The following is a 17,209-nucleotide window of genomic DNA, read 5'->3' as shown; positions in this document are numbered from 1 at the left end:
CATTCTAATCTTAATCTCAATCTGTATCTTTATCTTTGAATTTCGGTTACTTTCATCAGTTTGTCATCTTCGCCACCTTCTTATTGTAAACATCCATTCAACTCTTATCATCCTTATCTTCCTTATCATCATCATCATTTTCATCTCCATCAATGAAAATACAAATATTTTGACAACTTGTACCGTTAGTTAAACAAACAAATAACGTGGTCAAGATATTTTTAGTTCATTGATGATTGTTAAACTGATCATTTAAATCACCTAATTATCTCAATCAATACTTGTAATCATTGCTACAATTATGAAATTTAAATGATCATTACAAGTACAACAACATCAACAACAATAGACTATTGATAAAATTGTCACATCAATGTCCAGACAATTCAGTCGAGTTCAATTGAGTTTTAATTATTATAATTATGAAACAGTGAGAATATAAATTTCATGATGATGAAAGTTAATTATAATAATTAAATGAGTCTTTTGATGATCTACATGATTTCATGATAACAATCAAAAGACTCAATCAATATCCAAATCTTATCATAAGAAAAAAAGAAAAAAGCAAAAACTTATGAATGGAAATGAAGAGAAAAAAAAACAAGATGAAAATCGTAAATCGAGATAACGTGATCGAAGAGGAAAAGGAAATACGATTGAATAGACGAAAATCAAGACGAAGGCGAAGATCAAGAGCGAATATTAAAAGAAGATGAAGTTTAAGATGATGATGATCTCGAATATTAGAAGAAGGAAGAAGAAGGCGAAAAGGGAGAAAAATTAAAAGATATTTTTGTAGAGGTTGAGGTTTAGTTCCGTTGGAATCATAGATGAAAATAAAACAAGAAAAAGAAAAGGAAAAAGCGAACGAAAAATAAAGATGATTTTACAAAGAAAGACGAAAAAGAGAAAGAGAGAGAGAGAGAAACTATATCATCATCTTGATCCTCATCTTCATCTTAATCATCATCATCGCATACACAGTGTTCATCTTTGTTTTTGGGCAACGAGTCATCACAAGGAAAAAGTTCCACGGGAGCAACTTCATCTTTTCTACTGGATCTTCATCTTCATCCTCATCTTTTGTAAACTCCTCCTACATTCTTATTCTCGCCTATTCAGCTCAACATCTTCTTTCATCATCCAGGCATCTTTCTAGCTCATCATCATCATTTCTCTCTCTCTCTCTTTCTTTCTCAATCTTCTGTTTTGTGATAGTGTGTGTATAATATTTGAACTGAAAACCCTGAGAAATGAAAGCGTAGAGAAAAAAAAATCAAATTCTAAAAATTGAGAAAAAAGAAAATTTTTTCTCTTCTAATGTTTTAGTAAAAATCGTCATCTTTCTGATCATCATTTCTCTTCATCAAATTTTACTTTCAGTTGATATAATTTTGATCATCGTCATCATTAGATCTTCAAGTCATTTCTTTTCCTCATCATCTCCACCAGAATCATCTCTATCTCTTTCTCCTGAAATTCATCATCTGATTAAACCTCCAATCAAGTTATTCCTCACGCCCGAATATTTATCATCATCATAATCTCTCTCTCAACTTTTATCTTCCTATTCGATTCATTTTTCTCATTAATCTCTTTCTCTCTCTATTTCAACTGAGCTATTCAATCTTAACGGATCGGGATCAATGTTATAACCTTAATCCGTTATTTCTGCAACAATTTAGATACAAACAAAAAGTGATTAGTGTTTAATTACTCGAGAAAAAAAATCTGTGATTAAATTGTGTTTATCCTTCTCATTGTTGATTCTAAGTGTTGATTAATGTCATCAATATGATCGTTATTACATAACATTATCAATCGTCACAATTTAATTTAACAACAGGAAGATAAAGAATCTCATAGAGTGAGAGAGAGAGAGAGAGAGAGAGAGAGATCTTCTTGCAAAATTAAATCAATCATTTTCATTCATTGATTATCAGTCGGTTAATTGGTTGCAAATAGTAAATATTATTAAAGTTTTCCCTTTAAATTATATCAACAGTTTAAAAGTTTGCAAAGTTTTTTTTTATGATAATTGAGTGACAATTAATAGAACCTAACATGAGTGATGTTAAACTACCAACTTTAATCAATTCAAAGTGCAACGAATCACAATTAGTGACACTAACACCAAATTCATCATCTTCATCCTCATCTTGTACATCATCTCCCTCATCGTCATCACTATCAACAACCACAACGGCAACTACAACCTCACCACAAACACCAACAACATTATCCTCATCATCAAATGTTATCTCATTGACCATTTCCTCTGTTCCCAATAAAAATAATGATAATCGGAAATCATCAGGTAATCGTACTGATCAATTAACCTCAACAATTAACGAGGCAGTTAGCAAAGTTCTTGGTGAATATGATTGGACTATAGTGACAACCAAAAGCAAACCAACTTCAGCGTCCAAGATTAAACTTCACGTTAAAAGGCCAATGAACGCGTTCATGGTCTGGGCTCAAGCCGCTCGCCGAAAGTTATCTGAACAATATCCTCATCTTCACAACGCTGAATTAAGCAAAACCCTTGGACGACTCTGGAGGTAATGTATCTTAATTCAAACATCTCTCTCTCTCTCTCTCTCTTTTATAATCCTTTGCGACAATTAATCAACAACAACAACAATAAATCATAAACTGAGTAGAGATGATTAATCTCAATCTAATTAAAAAGTTTCCTTTTTCGGAGGCCACAATTTAGTTGAGATACAAAACTGCAAACTCAATGTTTTTACAATTGCAATGGAAATGATAACCATTTACAAGATTAGATTATTATATGATTTAAACACTGAATTTATATAGTTAACTAATTAGCTCTAGTTAAGGATAAATGATAAACAAATTATCATAAACATTAGAGTAACAATTTAGTTGTTGTTGTTGTTAACTTGATTTGTCTGTTGTAAATATTGTGGTGAAATCGTGAGAAAAGCAATTAAAACATTAAACTATTCAATTTAGCAAAAGGAAAGAAAAAACTTTTCCAATGTTAACTGTTTGTTTTAATCATAATCTTTAATGATAATTAAAAGTGATAAACTGAGTTTGTACCAAATTATGCCAACAATTTAAGGTTATAATGTTCACAATTTAAATCTACATATAATCTTATCCTAATTTCCATCCCAAATACAATAGCAACAATCATTTGCAATCCACAATTAAACCTAATCCAATTTCATGTAATGTGAATATTTTTTTTCCACTCAATCTTATTTCACTCCCAATTCCTACCTGTTGATTGACTTGATACTTTTTCATGATAATATTCAGACAGAGAGAAAGGTTCAAATAGATTAGCTCTGGAAACAATCTTGCAAATGATAATATTTGAGCTTCATGAATAAATGATATATTAATATATAAAAAAAGCCACCGAGGGTCAACCAGCAAACCCCTTAATTAAGGAGGCAAAACTTGAATATAACTTTTTTTTTCATTGTAACTCATCAATTGTTGTTCATCAATCTTGAAAATAGCCACTATTGAGAAACTGTTAACTTTAATGATACATTTTCCACAAACATTGATGACAATTGATTCAGCAATTACTATTGGTGTAAAACTTACCTTCCATCATCTTGATCATCATCCTCATCATTTTTTTTATATCAAAGGTTGAGGTGTAGGAGAAACCAGGAGCAAGTGATGATACCTGATGAAAAAAATGATACCTTGTTTTTTTTGTATTCAGCTTCTTTAGGGATGATAATGATAATCATGATGATGATGATGAAGATTTTTTTCCCGGGTTAAGGTTAAGTTTTTTGCTTCTTGTTGTTATTTCAATATTTTCAGCTTTCACCCAATGTTTGCATCATCTATGAATTTTCAATGTGGAAATGGTTGTTAATCAATTGTACTGGTCAAATTTCAGATCATTTAATGAATTTTTTTATCTTTTTTCTTCTGTTTCCGTTTCCGTGTGTTAATTGTTAACAGCAGAGTACTTGATGATGATGCAAAGAAACCTTTCATTGCTGAAGCTGAAAGATTACGATCTAAACATAAGAAAGATTTTCCCGATTACAAGTATCAACCTAGAAGACGAAAACCAGTTAAATCTAATGGACATGGACGAGGGTCAACAGGGTCATCGGGTGGTGGTCAAGATTCATCGACTAATCTCAACTGTTCATCATCAATAGATTCACCTGGATCTAATTCTTGTAGTAATCAAACTTTGGCTGAAGATGATGTCTCTCGAAGTCCAATTTCCCGTCCACCAAGTGAGCCTTCACCATCAAATGGATCATCATTTGATCATCAATTAGCTCATCATCATCACCATCAACAAAATCATCTATTTCATCATTCCCTACAACAACAACAGCAACACCAACACCAACAACATCCTCAACAACAACAACAACAACAACAAATGCAACATCATTTCCATCATGTTGATGAATTAAATCAATCATCAGTGTTACGTGATGATGACGATACAGATATCGTTAAAGATGATAATAATGATAATCATCATAATGATACAATTAACGTTAATCAAATGATGTCCTCTTTCATTGGTAATCATCACAGGCAACAATCAGCATCATTTTCATCACCTTCGTCCGGATCAATTGGTTTAACATCTTCCTCATCATCTCCGTCTCATTCATCAGCACCAAGCTACCTGACAAACTATTCACTGACCCGTCCATCTCCTGGGTACAATCAAAGCCCACCAACACCACCCACAACCCCACAACAACTTGGACGATTCAATGGATCCTATGGATTAATTGGTAAAGAGTCAACATCATCCTCTTCCTCATCCTCATCCTCTAATTATCTTGATTTTGATCAACTTGACAACCGATTGTCAAGATTAATCAACACCAATCATCATATAACATCATCATCATCTCCCCAAAGTTTATCTTTAAATTGTGAAAATTTATTTTCCATTTCAATCAATCCCTTAGGTCCAATCGGAAATGGTGACAGTTCACAACAACATCTCCACGGGTCATCTAATGGATATAATTGTAATCCAATTCATGGATCAATATCATCTCCATCAACCGCATCATCTTCAACATCCTCATCATCTGGCACCTCAAATACAAGTGCTACAAATTCATCAACAAATTGTAACACATTTGAAACAGTAATTACCAATGGTAACGGTGGAAGTGATAAAAATAATTTAAACAACAACAACAACGATATAGATATTGGTCATCATCATCCACGAACCTCACCAACCTCATCCTCAACCCATCACCTTGAAGCTTACATGCACCAATTTCTTGGTCCACCTCCACTCAGTTCCTCCTCTTCCTCCTCCTCTTCACCATCCTCCATCTCCTCCCCTTCTCATCATGCCTTTCACCATCCTCATTCCCACCACCATCAATTAGCTGGTTCTGGTTACACTCATCTCGGTGGGACAGGATCAACCGCTTGGAGTAGACTTGTCTCCGATTACTCTCACAATTCAGTCTATTCATCTGCCGCATCTAATCATCATCATCACCATCATCCTCATCATCAGATTCACCATCAAATTCATGATGTCTTATCCTCTCCACCTCCAACAGCAAGTTCAACTTTAGTCAATGATTTTTATCAACGACCAACCGCAACACCAACAACAGTAAATCTCATCAATAATACTCCCTCTTCCTCCTCCTCTTCATCATCTTCCTCCCTTTACATTGAGCCAACAGATAATAACACAACATCCTCCATTTTACCTTCAACCCCAACCACAACCTCTTCCTCTTCTTCATCCTCATCACCACCATCATCCTTATATTGTGCAAAAGCCACCGCTCTGTCCACTTCACTTTTCACCGGAATGACCGGTTGGCCTCATCCGGGTGATTCCTTTACCGATAGTTTAATTACCTCAGTCCGTCCAACATCTTCCTCTTCATCTTCCTCAGTGGGTCAACTTGACCATCACTTACCAGCAACATCATATGGATCACATCACCACCACTCTCATCATCCACCTCCGCCTCCTCCTCCACCCTTGGGCCATTTTCTGCCCACCTCAAGATAGTAAAATTTAAATATTTTTAAATCAAAGACAAAAACAAACAAAAAAAACCAAAACAATTGCGACAAAAAAATAATATTATTACCAATCAAATGATTAATTTGACTTTTAATAAAACAATTGATTAAACAATTGCAGACAAAATTAACTAATCAAAAAATACAATCAACGATCATAATTAATAGTTTAACTGGATTAAAAGATGCAAAGGGTTTTAAGCAACTTTCAACAAGAAAAAAAAAATCAATCAAATTTAATTTTCTCCATTTTAATTGTGTTTTTGTTTTTCTAATTTATTTTAATCACCATCAACAATTAACATGATTAACAATAATCATGTTTGTATATTTATCGATAACAATCATCATCATGTAAAACAAACAACAATCAATATAAATAAATAATCATTTTTGCAGCTCTACAATTAAATTCAATTCAATGGTCATGATTAAACCAACCAATTAAATGTAACAATTGTCAGGGAGACTCAATTTGTTTCAATTAAACAACAATCAATACAATTATAGTTAATCCATTCAGCATAATACCAAATGCCAGTGTAAATTGTTGGCAATAATGTGAGACAATCATTGTAATCATGATTAAACCAAGTTCCAGAAACAATACCAACCAGAAACCATCGGTCATTTGATTTACTAATTAAAGGTTCACCTGAATTGTGTTTACAATTAGATTTAACCAAATTCAATCTATTTGTATGATTAATATCAAATTTATCGTTAATTGTATCATTGGCACATAACATTGAGGAGTCAATTTTATTGTAACCAGTGAACTTTAAACGTTGATTAACAGGTAATTGTGGTAATTTATTAATCCATGATAATCTTTCATTTTCACACTTTTCCACTAAGAGCAATTAAAATTAATTCATTAGCATTAGTCGTTAATTGTTCATCTTTTTCAATACTCACAGTTAATATATTCAACGTTTGATTGTTGGACAAGTGATTTAGTTGTATTTTTATCATGATTAAAACCAATTACAATTGCTGATGGTACATCTTCAGTAATTGTTAAACAAATTGGTTTGTAATTAGTTGGCACTGGATTAATTAAGGTAATTAAAGCAATATTATGAGATGTACCATTGGATCGGGAATCGTAAATGTATTTGGATACTTTTAATTGTATCCAATTAAATTGTGATGTTGGTAAGTAAACAATTACTTGATCACTTAGACCATATTTAGATGAGTAAACACAATGGCCCGCCGTTAATATATTAAATGAACTGATTAAAACACCAAAACAATTAAGGTTTTTAGAGGCAAATTGTGATCTAATTTGATAGATTCAATCAAGAGTAATCAATTAGTAAATTGTTGTAGTAAACAAGTTGATTATTTACCTGATTCTAACCAACCAGGGCCAATAGTTTGTATCAATTAAATCAAATTGACCACAATCTGTAATTCAATTAGACGGTTACTGTTAATGATCAACTAATTGTCTTTAATTACTTACTACATGTTGGTGATGCCGTGATTGTTGAATTATCATCCGTTTGATTTGAACAATTAACTAGATTAAAGATTAATGATGAGACAACAAGTAACAATTGATTAACAACAATTAACTGAAACATATTTCAAGCTAAATAAAAAAGTTAATTGTTGGTGGCTGATATTTGAAACCACATCAACATCATCAACAAATTAAGGTATCAATGTTTAATCAGATTTTAATTTGTTTGCTTTAAATAACCAAATTAATTGACAATTTAAGCTCTAACTGTAAACAGATGGTTTTAATTAGGAAGGTAGAATTGAAAATTAACTTGATTATGTATGATGTGAACAATTAAGAAAACAATTTAGACAAAATACTGCTCGCAGTTAGTAAATTGTCAGAAATTAATGTGACTTCTTGATTAGGTGAGGTATAAACACCCGATAGCTGAACCTCATTGTAAGAAATACCGCCGAGGACAAAGATGCACAGTTTTTTTCGAGGTGACGAGTTTCTCATCCAGGCCTCAGCGAACGGGAATTGATCTTCTCTCAATGAGCCCGAATAAATTGCCTCAATTAGATTGGCAATTACAGGGAATCCAAATTGACCGCAACCACTTTTATCGTAACAAGTTTTAATTAGATTCGCATATTTGGAGACCGTTATTGTATCTTTAGCGTGAAAGTGATCTTTTCCTAGGAATGCCCTCAAGTATCGAGACCCTAAGAGTTTCTGTGAAACAAGTGATCGAGTTATAACAAGTCGATGAAGATCTAAGGGACTAAGTTCGGGATTAAAGGCATTTTTCCCAAATGGTGGATCAACTATACTCTTATCCGTGTCCGTTTCGGCTGATCGGACTTTCCTTAATTGTGGATTATTCTTGTTCAATTGTTTCAACACTTTACGCTCCATTTTGAGTAAAATTCCATATCCATTGTTAATCTTTGCCGTTAATCGAGTGACCATTGCGAGATGAGAACGGACATAATTCATGGTAACCTCTTGATCTTTAACCGACATTTGACCGTACATTGATTTAAATGATTCCGAAAGAGATTTCAATTTAGAGGTAACTTCGTTTATGTGAACATTTCGTATCTCTGAGTCAAGTTTATCGGTTGATCTTGGAAATCGAGTTTCTAATTCCTGTTCAACGAAAGCTTCATAATGATCAGCGTGAAGAATTGGCGTTAAAAGGTCAACAGATCGATCAATAATAACAAGAAGATAATCCGATTCATATTTAATTGTTTGCGAATCTGATCCTCGTCCTTTAGGTGAAGATCGTCGTTTCTCTCGAAGTCCGGCCATCCCTTTAACGAAAAAATGACCAATCAACTGATTGTGCGAATGCCAAGTTTTCAAAAAGCGAACAATCGGATATTGGTTCATCTGTTCGAACAAATTAACCAGACGAAAGGCAAGTCGACAACAGACAATTCGATTGGCCTTAGAGAATTGGGATGACCGAGGTGAGTTGACCAATTGTCGCAAATAGTTGAGATTAACTTGATGATCGATCAACGCCAACCAAGGTGACGGAGCATGAAAAGCACCAACGATCCAAGGGGAAGGAATTGACTTTTTGCTAATCAATTCGTGTAAAATTTTAAGCCTCAACGATCCTTTGGCACTAAACGGATCAATTGGATAGGCCAAGAAAATACAACAAGATCGACACTCACGATCGGCAAGATTAAGCAGAAACGAATCAAACTCGCGACCATTTAAATGGCCAATGTTAATCAGATAGATTATCTGAAGTGACCGAGTCAACTCATTGGAAACCTTATCGTTCAAGGTGAAAACACAAGAAACACCGGCGCGTTTGAGTGTCAACCAATCAAGCGCTCGATCAACCATTGACCAACTCGATGGATCGGTAATTATGATTCGTCCTTGTAAACTACCAGAATCATTTTCGGTCAATTGCTCGAAACAGGATAAAAAACGATAACGGAAAATTTCAGCCGCTACCTTGACCAGCCCTTCTCGAGGTTTGGACATTTCATGGTCACCTCGAAATGAACGTCTCACTGTGTCACCGGGTAAATTGTCATCTTCGTCCATTTTTGGAGATCGAACTCGTAAACGATTAAATTGTCGGTAAATTTCATCATCGAACTTGGGATCCGGTAATTTATGAGGAACTGGTGGCAACAGTTTCCGTTCAAGGATATTGAAAAAAGACATTGATTGAAAGAGACAATTGATTGATTGCTAGGTAAGGATTAAGATAATTTGACAAACACAATTAATTAACTTCGATAGTCAACATTTTTCGATTAATTGATCGACTAGCTCCACCCCGGAGTATATTTTAATCGCGATTAATGTTTACTTATGATGAATTGGTATTAAGTATTTATTATTTTCTTTAATTAAAACAATGGAAATTAAATGTTTCTCTTATTTTGTTTACCTTATTTTGTCGAGGAAAAAGTTTGCAATTGTTTTTTTTTGTGTGTTCGTTGAGATGTGATGTTGTTTTTTCAAATGACAAATTGAAAAGTTGATAATTAAGATTAAGAGAGAAAAGAAAATGAGGAAATTGATGAGTGACAATTAAGGAGGATAAGGAAGACGAATAGAAATTTGATTGCTTGAAGAGATGAATAGATTCAATTCTATTCTCTGGGTGTGATTTTGTTTTTTTTTCTCGTTGATTCGATTTGATTAAAGTTCACTATTTAACTATTGCCACAATTGTTGAGATTAGGATAAGATAACTTTTGGGTCATACAATTAGGGTTAATGGTTAAGGGATTAGTTGATGAGAGAAGAAAAATAATAATAATAATTAATGAGAAGGTGAACAATTTACATGATCAAGAAGTTGGAGAAATCAAAACAAATAGAATCACAAATTTAGGTGAACAATTAAAGTGTCATTTCATCAAAGGGAGAGGTGGGTTTGATTTGTGGTAACTATTTGTAGTCATTATTGTTAATTGTTATCGTTAATTATTATTATTATCGACTTAATAATGGTAGTAGTTTGTTGTAGGTTAAATTATGAAGAAATTATAATGGAAATAATCAATTCCAAAGTGTCTATGTGTGTTTGTTTAAGTGTAAAATTGATTGTTGATAGTTTTCCATCAAATTATTTGGCACTGTGTTAGCACGAGTTGATTTTGTAATTAAGGTGAATTGATTAAGATTTTGTCCTGATTGTTTCACTTATGAACACAATGAAAAAGTGTCAAGATTGAAGATGTGTAGGAGTTAAGGTGATCCATCCTCATCTTTTGTTTAGGGCGAAGATTTTGTGATTTGATTGATTGTGTCCTCTTCTTGTAATTGTGTATCCATACTTTGTGATAAGTACATATAAATAATCTTATTAATTAAATATAATAATTTATAATCATCAGTGTGAATAATTATGGTAATTGATGTTGATGATTTAACAGTGATTGTGTTAACTTGGTCTCTAATTGAGTTTCCGTTTTATGTTATTAACTGTTAATTTTTGAAGGTCTTTGATTGTCTCGATTGGATTATGCATATATAAAGATTATCATTTAATTGTTGCCTTTCTCTTTTCTTTCCTCTGGTTAATCAAACCAGCGTTTAAATTTAAACCCATCCTCCAGTTAATTTGTGAAATAGATCCTCATTAAGGGTCTGATTTTGATCTTTACTCCTCATTGATAAGAAAATGTATCCACCGATAAACTCATGGACCACTTTACAGTCCGCGCTAAGGCACGAAAATTGGACATCTTCCTCCTCGAATTGTACCAGAACTTTTTTAACCTCCCAGTTAACATTCCAGGCTTTCATGGTGTTGAATCTCCACGTTTTTAAATGATCTCCTGATTGTGTTTCCATTTTCAATAGACGGTTAAAAGCGACTCCCAATAGTTCCTGTTTAAGATTAAAGATTAAAAAGTAATTAATCAATCAATCAATCAATTAAATGTTTCAAGTTACCTTGAAATTAACAATTTACAGAAGTAAAAAAAAATAAATTATGAATATTTAAGAAAACTCATTACAAAAAGCTGAATCAATGACAATGGTAGGTAATATTTTCCAATCACTTTAATGATAAACCAAACAAATTAAGCAATCGAATGCTATTTTTTGATTAGTTTAAAAAAAAGATCACGATTGCCAAGAATTAAAAAAATATATTAAGGATTAAAGTACTAAATCAACTAGGAGAAAAACTTAAACACTCATCAAAACGAGATAAATTATTAGAATCATGTTAATTTAACAATTTTTAATCTCAATGGTTAACTAATCAACCAAAGAGAAAAAAAAGAAAAACTTAATCAATAATCTATCATCAATATTTATTCTTGATTGTCAAGATCAAGTGTCCAAATATTAACAATCAGTTTCTAAAATAATCAACTTGAAAAGATGGAGGAAAATATAACCAGAAATTGTTATAAAGAGTAACAGATAATAATGAGAAAACCTTAGCAAGTGTTTCCGTAAAATAACAACGAGCATCATTTTTGGAAAAGCTTCAAGTGCATCTTCATCTTCATCCTCATCCTTATCCTCATCATTCAGAAAACAGTATATAGTAGTTTAGTGTTATCAAGCAGCCTTGGTTGTAGTTGCTTGAAAAACACCTACAGACGTTCCCAAAAAATTAGCCAAATTTAGCCGACCAGGCAGAGCGTTGTTTAGTCTCACTCTCTGTCTTTATCTCTTTCTCTCTAAGGGAGAGGAAGTGATGGTGGAAATGATGAGAGTGGGTGATGTAAGAGAGAGTAAAAAAAGAAAAGTTCAGAAGGGTAGAAAGAGAGTGAGTGAGTGAGTGAGTGAGTGAGTGAGTGAGAATAAAAAGAAAAATAGATTGGAGTAAACAAAAAAAGAATCTGATAGATTTATAGCTCTGTGGGATTGTAGGTAAATGATAATAGTGATGGAAGAGGCAGAATTTAATAAGTCAACTTTTGTTATTCTATCATTTGGTTGATACAAAGGTGAGAGTTTTACTAATTGTGGTGGTGAAAATTAGGAAATAATTAAATGAATCAATGAATGGTCTTGAAAGTCTTGCGAAAAAAGTTCAACAGGTAAATAAATGTGTTTGTTTCTAGTTGAAACTTTTTTTCGTCTAAAATTTCTACACATATTTAATGAATAGAGAGCAAAGATTTGACGAAAATTCTATGAAAATATCAACAAAACAAATATTAGGACCTAAATTTACTGTAAACTTGAACGACTGAAATCAATCTTGGCAACATTTCAGCCTAATATTCATGTATCTCTCCTGTTTAACCTGATTTTTGTTACTTGAGCTTTAGGCATAACCAGAATTAAGCTCATGTTCATTTCCTATTTTTTGAGTATCTTCATTTTTCGTACAGTTGATGATGAAATTCACATAGGAAGGTTGAATATGAAGAGAGAAAGAGACAGAGACAGAGAAAGATGAAAATAAAAAACGAAAGGAAAGTTGAGATGAGAGAAAAGATGAAGATTCTGAAAACTTCTTGATCTAGTTTACATCTTTTTATGTGCGAAAAACAACATAAAAATTATCCAATTTTGAAAACAAATCATTTCTCATTCGAATGAGCATCATTCTTGTCATCATCCTTCGGAAAGATGATGGAGATGACAAAAATCAAAGATTAAGTGTGGGTTAAAGGTGATCGGGTGAAAAGAGAAATAGATAAATTATTATTTTATTAAAAAATCGAAAAGCTGACAAATTTAAGTTTAACTATCAATCAAGGAAATGATGATTAAAATTAAGTTGAATAATGAATTTCACTATAAATGAAAACAAAACAGAGTGAGAATGTTAAGGCTTGTTTCCTGAATGAGAAAAAGATGGAAAACAAAAAACAACTACAAAACAATCAATAGAAAAAAATACAACCTGTAAATAATTTCCTATTTCATAGGATAATGAAACATTATGATCGAGCTAATTGTTGATTAAAGTTACTTATTAAAATCTGAATGACCATATTAAATGATTAATTGTCAATAAAGTTAGACAATATAGCTAATGAATAAGATTTTGTCCAAATAACTATCGAAAGAGATTTGAATATTGGGATAATTAAGAAATACTCGAAGGTTAATCAGCTTGTTTTTGTTACAAAAAGAGAAGAAAAAGTGGGAGAAGATGATAAATAGAGACAGAAAAAGGAAGAAGATGATAAGCTTTATGACGTTTAAATAGTAAACAAGTGACTTCTGTAAAAAGAGTTTTCATGGAGAGAGAGAGAGAGAGAGAGAGAGAGAGAGAAAGAAATGAGGCGAATGAAGACCATTCATTCTGATCCAGGAATTCATGAGAGGAAAGAGATAATTCAAGAGAAATGGAAGTGCTAAAGATAAAAACAGAAGAGGATAAACCCTAACATGAAAATGAAGAAGATGAATAAAGTGTCTTGATAATCTTAACTTGATGACATTACATCATAATGAGCTTTTCAAATACACCAGAAATCAAGGATTATCACCAAAGAATGGAAATGACTGTTGAGTCAATTTTCAATGAAATCTATTGGTAACACTTTTGATTAATATATAATTATTAATGATTAAAGTTTTGGTAATATTGTTTTGAAACCAACCTCTTTTTTGCTTCCGTCAAATTTGACAGCAAACAGGCTTATTCCATATTCGGGAAGCGCTTGCCAAGCTTTTATGAAATTCATTTTGGCTTCAATGTTGTTCAAATCTTTAACATTAGCTTGAGCTTCTAGGATTCGTTGGGTGATCTGATGATAAAGAAATAGTAATAATAATATTTGTTATTGATTCTATTGTTTTTCTGGTCAATGGTAACATAGGGTTAGGGTGTAAATCAATCAAACAAGGTAATTGAGAAGAGAGAGAGAGAGAGAGAGAGAGGAAAAGTTTATTCTTTTCTGTTTACCTGTGATTTTCCCTTGAATTTCCTAAGAAATCGAGATGCTACATAATCATCAACATTGAGGTCTATTTGGTTAGGATTAATGGCTGGAGCGGGAGCCGGATGTTGCATACTAAGGAAATCTAATATTTGTTTGACTTCATGTTCGTAGGAGGCGTCAGCCATTGTTTTACCCTTTGAGGCCAATCTAAATCCTGCCATCCAGCGAGCATATTGACCTTCAGAATCACAACGTATTAGATATTCGGTCATACCATCGTGACTTGGTACCTCAAGTCGTATTCCATATTTTGCTTGACTTAGGTTTACATCAGGTGTAACTTCACAACCGCGTAGGTTAAGTGAGAAAACAGGTTCTCCTGCTTTATCCTCTCTTGATTTGTAAACGGAGAGTCTTTTATCCCGAAAGACAAAATAGTACCTTTTAAGGCTTTTCAACGTAAATCTACGAGATTTCATGAATTTAAGTTCATCCGCCAACTCAGGAACGTGGGTGATATTGTTAGAGCTTAATGGTGATGATATACTGGTTCCTTCTAAAGTCATCTGGAGCTCATTCAATTCTGAATCAATATCATCATCTGCGCTTGATCGTTGTTTCTCCGGTAATGGATTATTTGATTGTAGGTTGACTTGTAATTGTAAGGCGGCAAACATCATCATCTCCTCCTCAGTACAATCAATCTCTTCCGTTAGGATGGCCCAACGAGCCTGTTCGTAGATTTGATTAATTCGATTGGTATCTAACTTTGGATTAATATCATAGAAGGAGTAAAATTTGAATCGTAATAGAAGCAAATCATATTCTCTAACATCTTGCTCATATAATGATCTAGATGAATCAAGCCAACCAGTATTTAATCGAGCTCTTTCAATTAAACTTTTTGGCCTCAACAAACCATTTTTAGCTTCTAATGAAGGCGTGGGTGGACTTGTTGCAAGATTAGGCAAAATGGGATCATTATTAAAGCCAAAAGAATTATCTGGTGTCACTTGTCCGTTATAAGATGAAATACTGGCAATGTTACCATTCCAGGGTGATGGTGGATATGCTGATTGTAACCTGGGATCATCTAGTTTATTATTTAAACCACCACCACCTCCACCATCGGGTGTACTAATTTTGGATACATTGGAGTTATTTTGAACAATTGGACCCATAGCATCCTTGGCTCGTTGACGTGGACTAACACCGATTGATTTGTAATTACGTTTCAAGTGATCCAACGTTAAGGGACGGCAAAAGGATAACTCTTCTGGATGTCGTAAACCTAAATCTTTACATAATTGAACAACTGCGGTAAAAGATTTAATTGAAAAGTCAACTCGAGCATCGATAAACCTTAAATCGGGTAATTGAACTCGTAAAGTTTTATGCATGGGCGTAAAGTGTAATAATGCATCCGCCTGAACACCATATTGGTCTAAAGTTGTTCGGGTTCGGGATAGCCATGTATTTCGTTTAGGCCACCATAAGGCATGATCAGACCAATCAATGGCAACATCTGAGAAAGAAAAAAAAGAGAGATGTAAACAAATTAGAAGATCACAGAGAAACGAAAGGAAGAAAGAGAAAGAGAAGAAAAAAAAATGAAACTAGAGCAAAGTGATATTTTTGATAGTTGGAAAATAGAAAGTGAAGAAACTAACGTAGGAGAGAAAATAGGATTCGTTTGTATATAATATATCACTAGAGAGAGAGAGAGAGAGAGAGAAGGAAAAGAAAGATGGAGAAAATAGTGTCACAATTTGGTTAAAGAGAAAAGAACATAATAAAAAGTGAAGAGAATTACAATCAAAAAGTGAAAGATGGATGAGGTTTTTTTTTGAACTGATGGAGAGATGAAATTGACTGTAAATTTTGTAATCACAAAGAGAGAAGAAAATAGAAAGTAAATTTTAAAAAACAGGATTTAAAGAGAAACAGTTAATTGTAAAGAAAATAACTGTTCCATTAATATAATTACCTAAATCTTCAACAAGTTTCAACATAACACCACCGATGTGAAGATCACCTTTAACACGTAAAACCCTTTCAACTTTAAGGTCGGTAACATAGATGGTTAACTGCCAGGAGCCAACATTTAATTCCATATCGGCACCCATGTTGAATATATATATTGACTATATAATGATGATAACTGTTGATCAGGTGAATAGAAAAACAAAATGAACAATGTAACTTGTATTCCAAAAAACCAAAAGGCGAAGAAAGAACAAAAAAAAAATTCTATCACAAAACCTTCAACCCACAAGAAGAAAAGAAAGTCTCCAATCCGATCCACTCACTCACTTGAATCCAATGAAATACTTCTGTTAGAGAAGAAGATTGAACATGAACTAATGATGAAATAATAGTGAAGAAATTAACTTAATTAACAAAAGAGAAGAAAAAAAAATTAAATTGTCAAAACATTTTCACAAGTTACATGAAAATGAATTCACTTGAAAATGAACAAAATTTTTTTCCATTTACCAGAAAACCAAACATTCGATTAAAGATCAAAAGTAATCGATTATTTTCACAAAACTTTCGATTTTTCTTCAATTTCATTAAATCGATTCGAAAGATCGAACAGTTTCTCTTTCTAATTCTCTTTCTTTCCTTACTACTCATTCGCCTTATCGATTTATCTCACAAACGGTTCGATTTGTGTTCGAATGCATCTCACTCAATAAGCCGATCGTTCCAACAAATGAGAAGAAAAAAATACAATCAAAAGTCATTTCAAACATAGTGTCAAATAAAAATCTCAATTTCAAGATTCCAAGATACAAATTTTCATTTAAAAACATTCAAATACTAAAACAAATTAAACTCTCAACTG

The 17,209-nt window shown here is 32.8% G+C and overlaps 4 protein-coding genes across 6 annotated transcripts; 1 reads left to right on the top strand and 3 right to left on the bottom strand.

Annotated features, from left to right (window-relative positions):
* Nucleotides 1–563: 563 nt before the first annotated feature.
* Nucleotides 564–6,429, top strand: LOC128392042 (transcription factor Sox-9-A-like). 2 transcript variants are annotated; one of them, XM_053352022.1, is made up of 3 exons: nucleotides 564–2,564; nucleotides 3,970–4,772; nucleotides 4,953–6,429. In XM_053352022.1, the coding sequence occupies exons 1-3, from the start codon at nucleotides 2,068–2,070 to the stop codon at nucleotides 6,035–6,037; spliced, it is 2,385 nt and encodes a 794-aa protein (XP_053207997.1). In that variant the 5' UTR covers nucleotides 564–2,067; the 3' UTR covers nucleotides 6,038–6,429. The 2 variants fall into 2 exon arrangements, with proteins under 2 accessions (XP_053207997.1, XP_053207996.1); XM_053352021.1 differs by having other exon boundaries at nucleotides 3,967–4,772.
* Nucleotides 6,430–6,431: 2 nt separating this feature from the next.
* Nucleotides 6,432–9,732, bottom strand: LOC128392046 (uncharacterized). The gene is made up of 4 exons (XM_053352026.1): nucleotides 7,523–9,732; nucleotides 7,407–7,464; nucleotides 6,970–7,337; nucleotides 6,432–6,904 (listed from the first exon to the last, which is right to left on the bottom strand). Exon 1 carries the CDS (start codon nucleotides 9,704–9,706, stop codon nucleotides 7,859–7,861), a length of 1,848 nt encoding a protein of 615 aa, XP_053208001.1. The 5' UTR covers nucleotides 9,707–9,732; the 3' UTR covers nucleotides 6,432–6,904; nucleotides 6,970–7,337; nucleotides 7,407–7,464; nucleotides 7,523–7,858.
* Nucleotides 6,522–7,527, bottom strand: LOC128391953 (serine protease 48-like). The gene is made up of 3 exons (XM_053351918.1): nucleotides 7,523–7,527; nucleotides 6,970–7,289; nucleotides 6,522–6,904 (listed from the first exon to the last, which is right to left on the bottom strand). Exons 1-3 carry the CDS (start codon nucleotides 7,525–7,527, stop codon nucleotides 6,522–6,524), a joined length of 708 nt encoding a protein of 235 aa, XP_053207893.1.
* Nucleotides 9,733–9,864: 132 nt separating the features above from the next.
* Nucleotides 9,865–16,837, bottom strand: LOC128392044 (unc-112-related protein-like). Of its 2 annotated transcripts, none has more exons than XM_053352024.1 (5): nucleotides 16,624–16,837; nucleotides 16,349–16,522; nucleotides 14,385–15,886; nucleotides 14,080–14,226; nucleotides 9,865–11,386 (listed from the first exon to the last, which is right to left on the bottom strand). In XM_053352024.1, the coding sequence occupies exons 2-5, from the start codon at nucleotides 16,485–16,487 to the stop codon at nucleotides 11,096–11,098; spliced, it is 2,079 nt and encodes a 692-aa protein (XP_053207999.1). In that variant the 5' UTR covers nucleotides 16,488–16,522; nucleotides 16,624–16,837; the 3' UTR covers nucleotides 9,865–11,095. The 2 variants fall into 2 exon arrangements, with proteins under 2 accessions (XP_053207999.1, XP_053208000.1); XM_053352025.1 differs by having other exon boundaries at nucleotides 16,635–16,837.
* Between the last annotated feature and the right edge of the window lie 372 nt (nucleotides 16,838–17,209).

The sequence above is a fragment of the Panonychus citri genome, unplaced genomic scaffold, assembly GCF_014898815.1.
Source record: "Panonychus citri isolate SS breed McGregor unplaced genomic scaffold, ASM1489881v1 Contig00135, whole genome shotgun sequence".
Taxonomy (NCBI): Eukaryota; Metazoa; Arthropoda; class Arachnida; order Trombidiformes; family Tetranychidae; genus Panonychus; species Panonychus citri.
The sequence above is the reverse complement of the archived record's forward strand: the minus strand, read 5'-3'. Positions and strand labels throughout refer to the sequence as shown.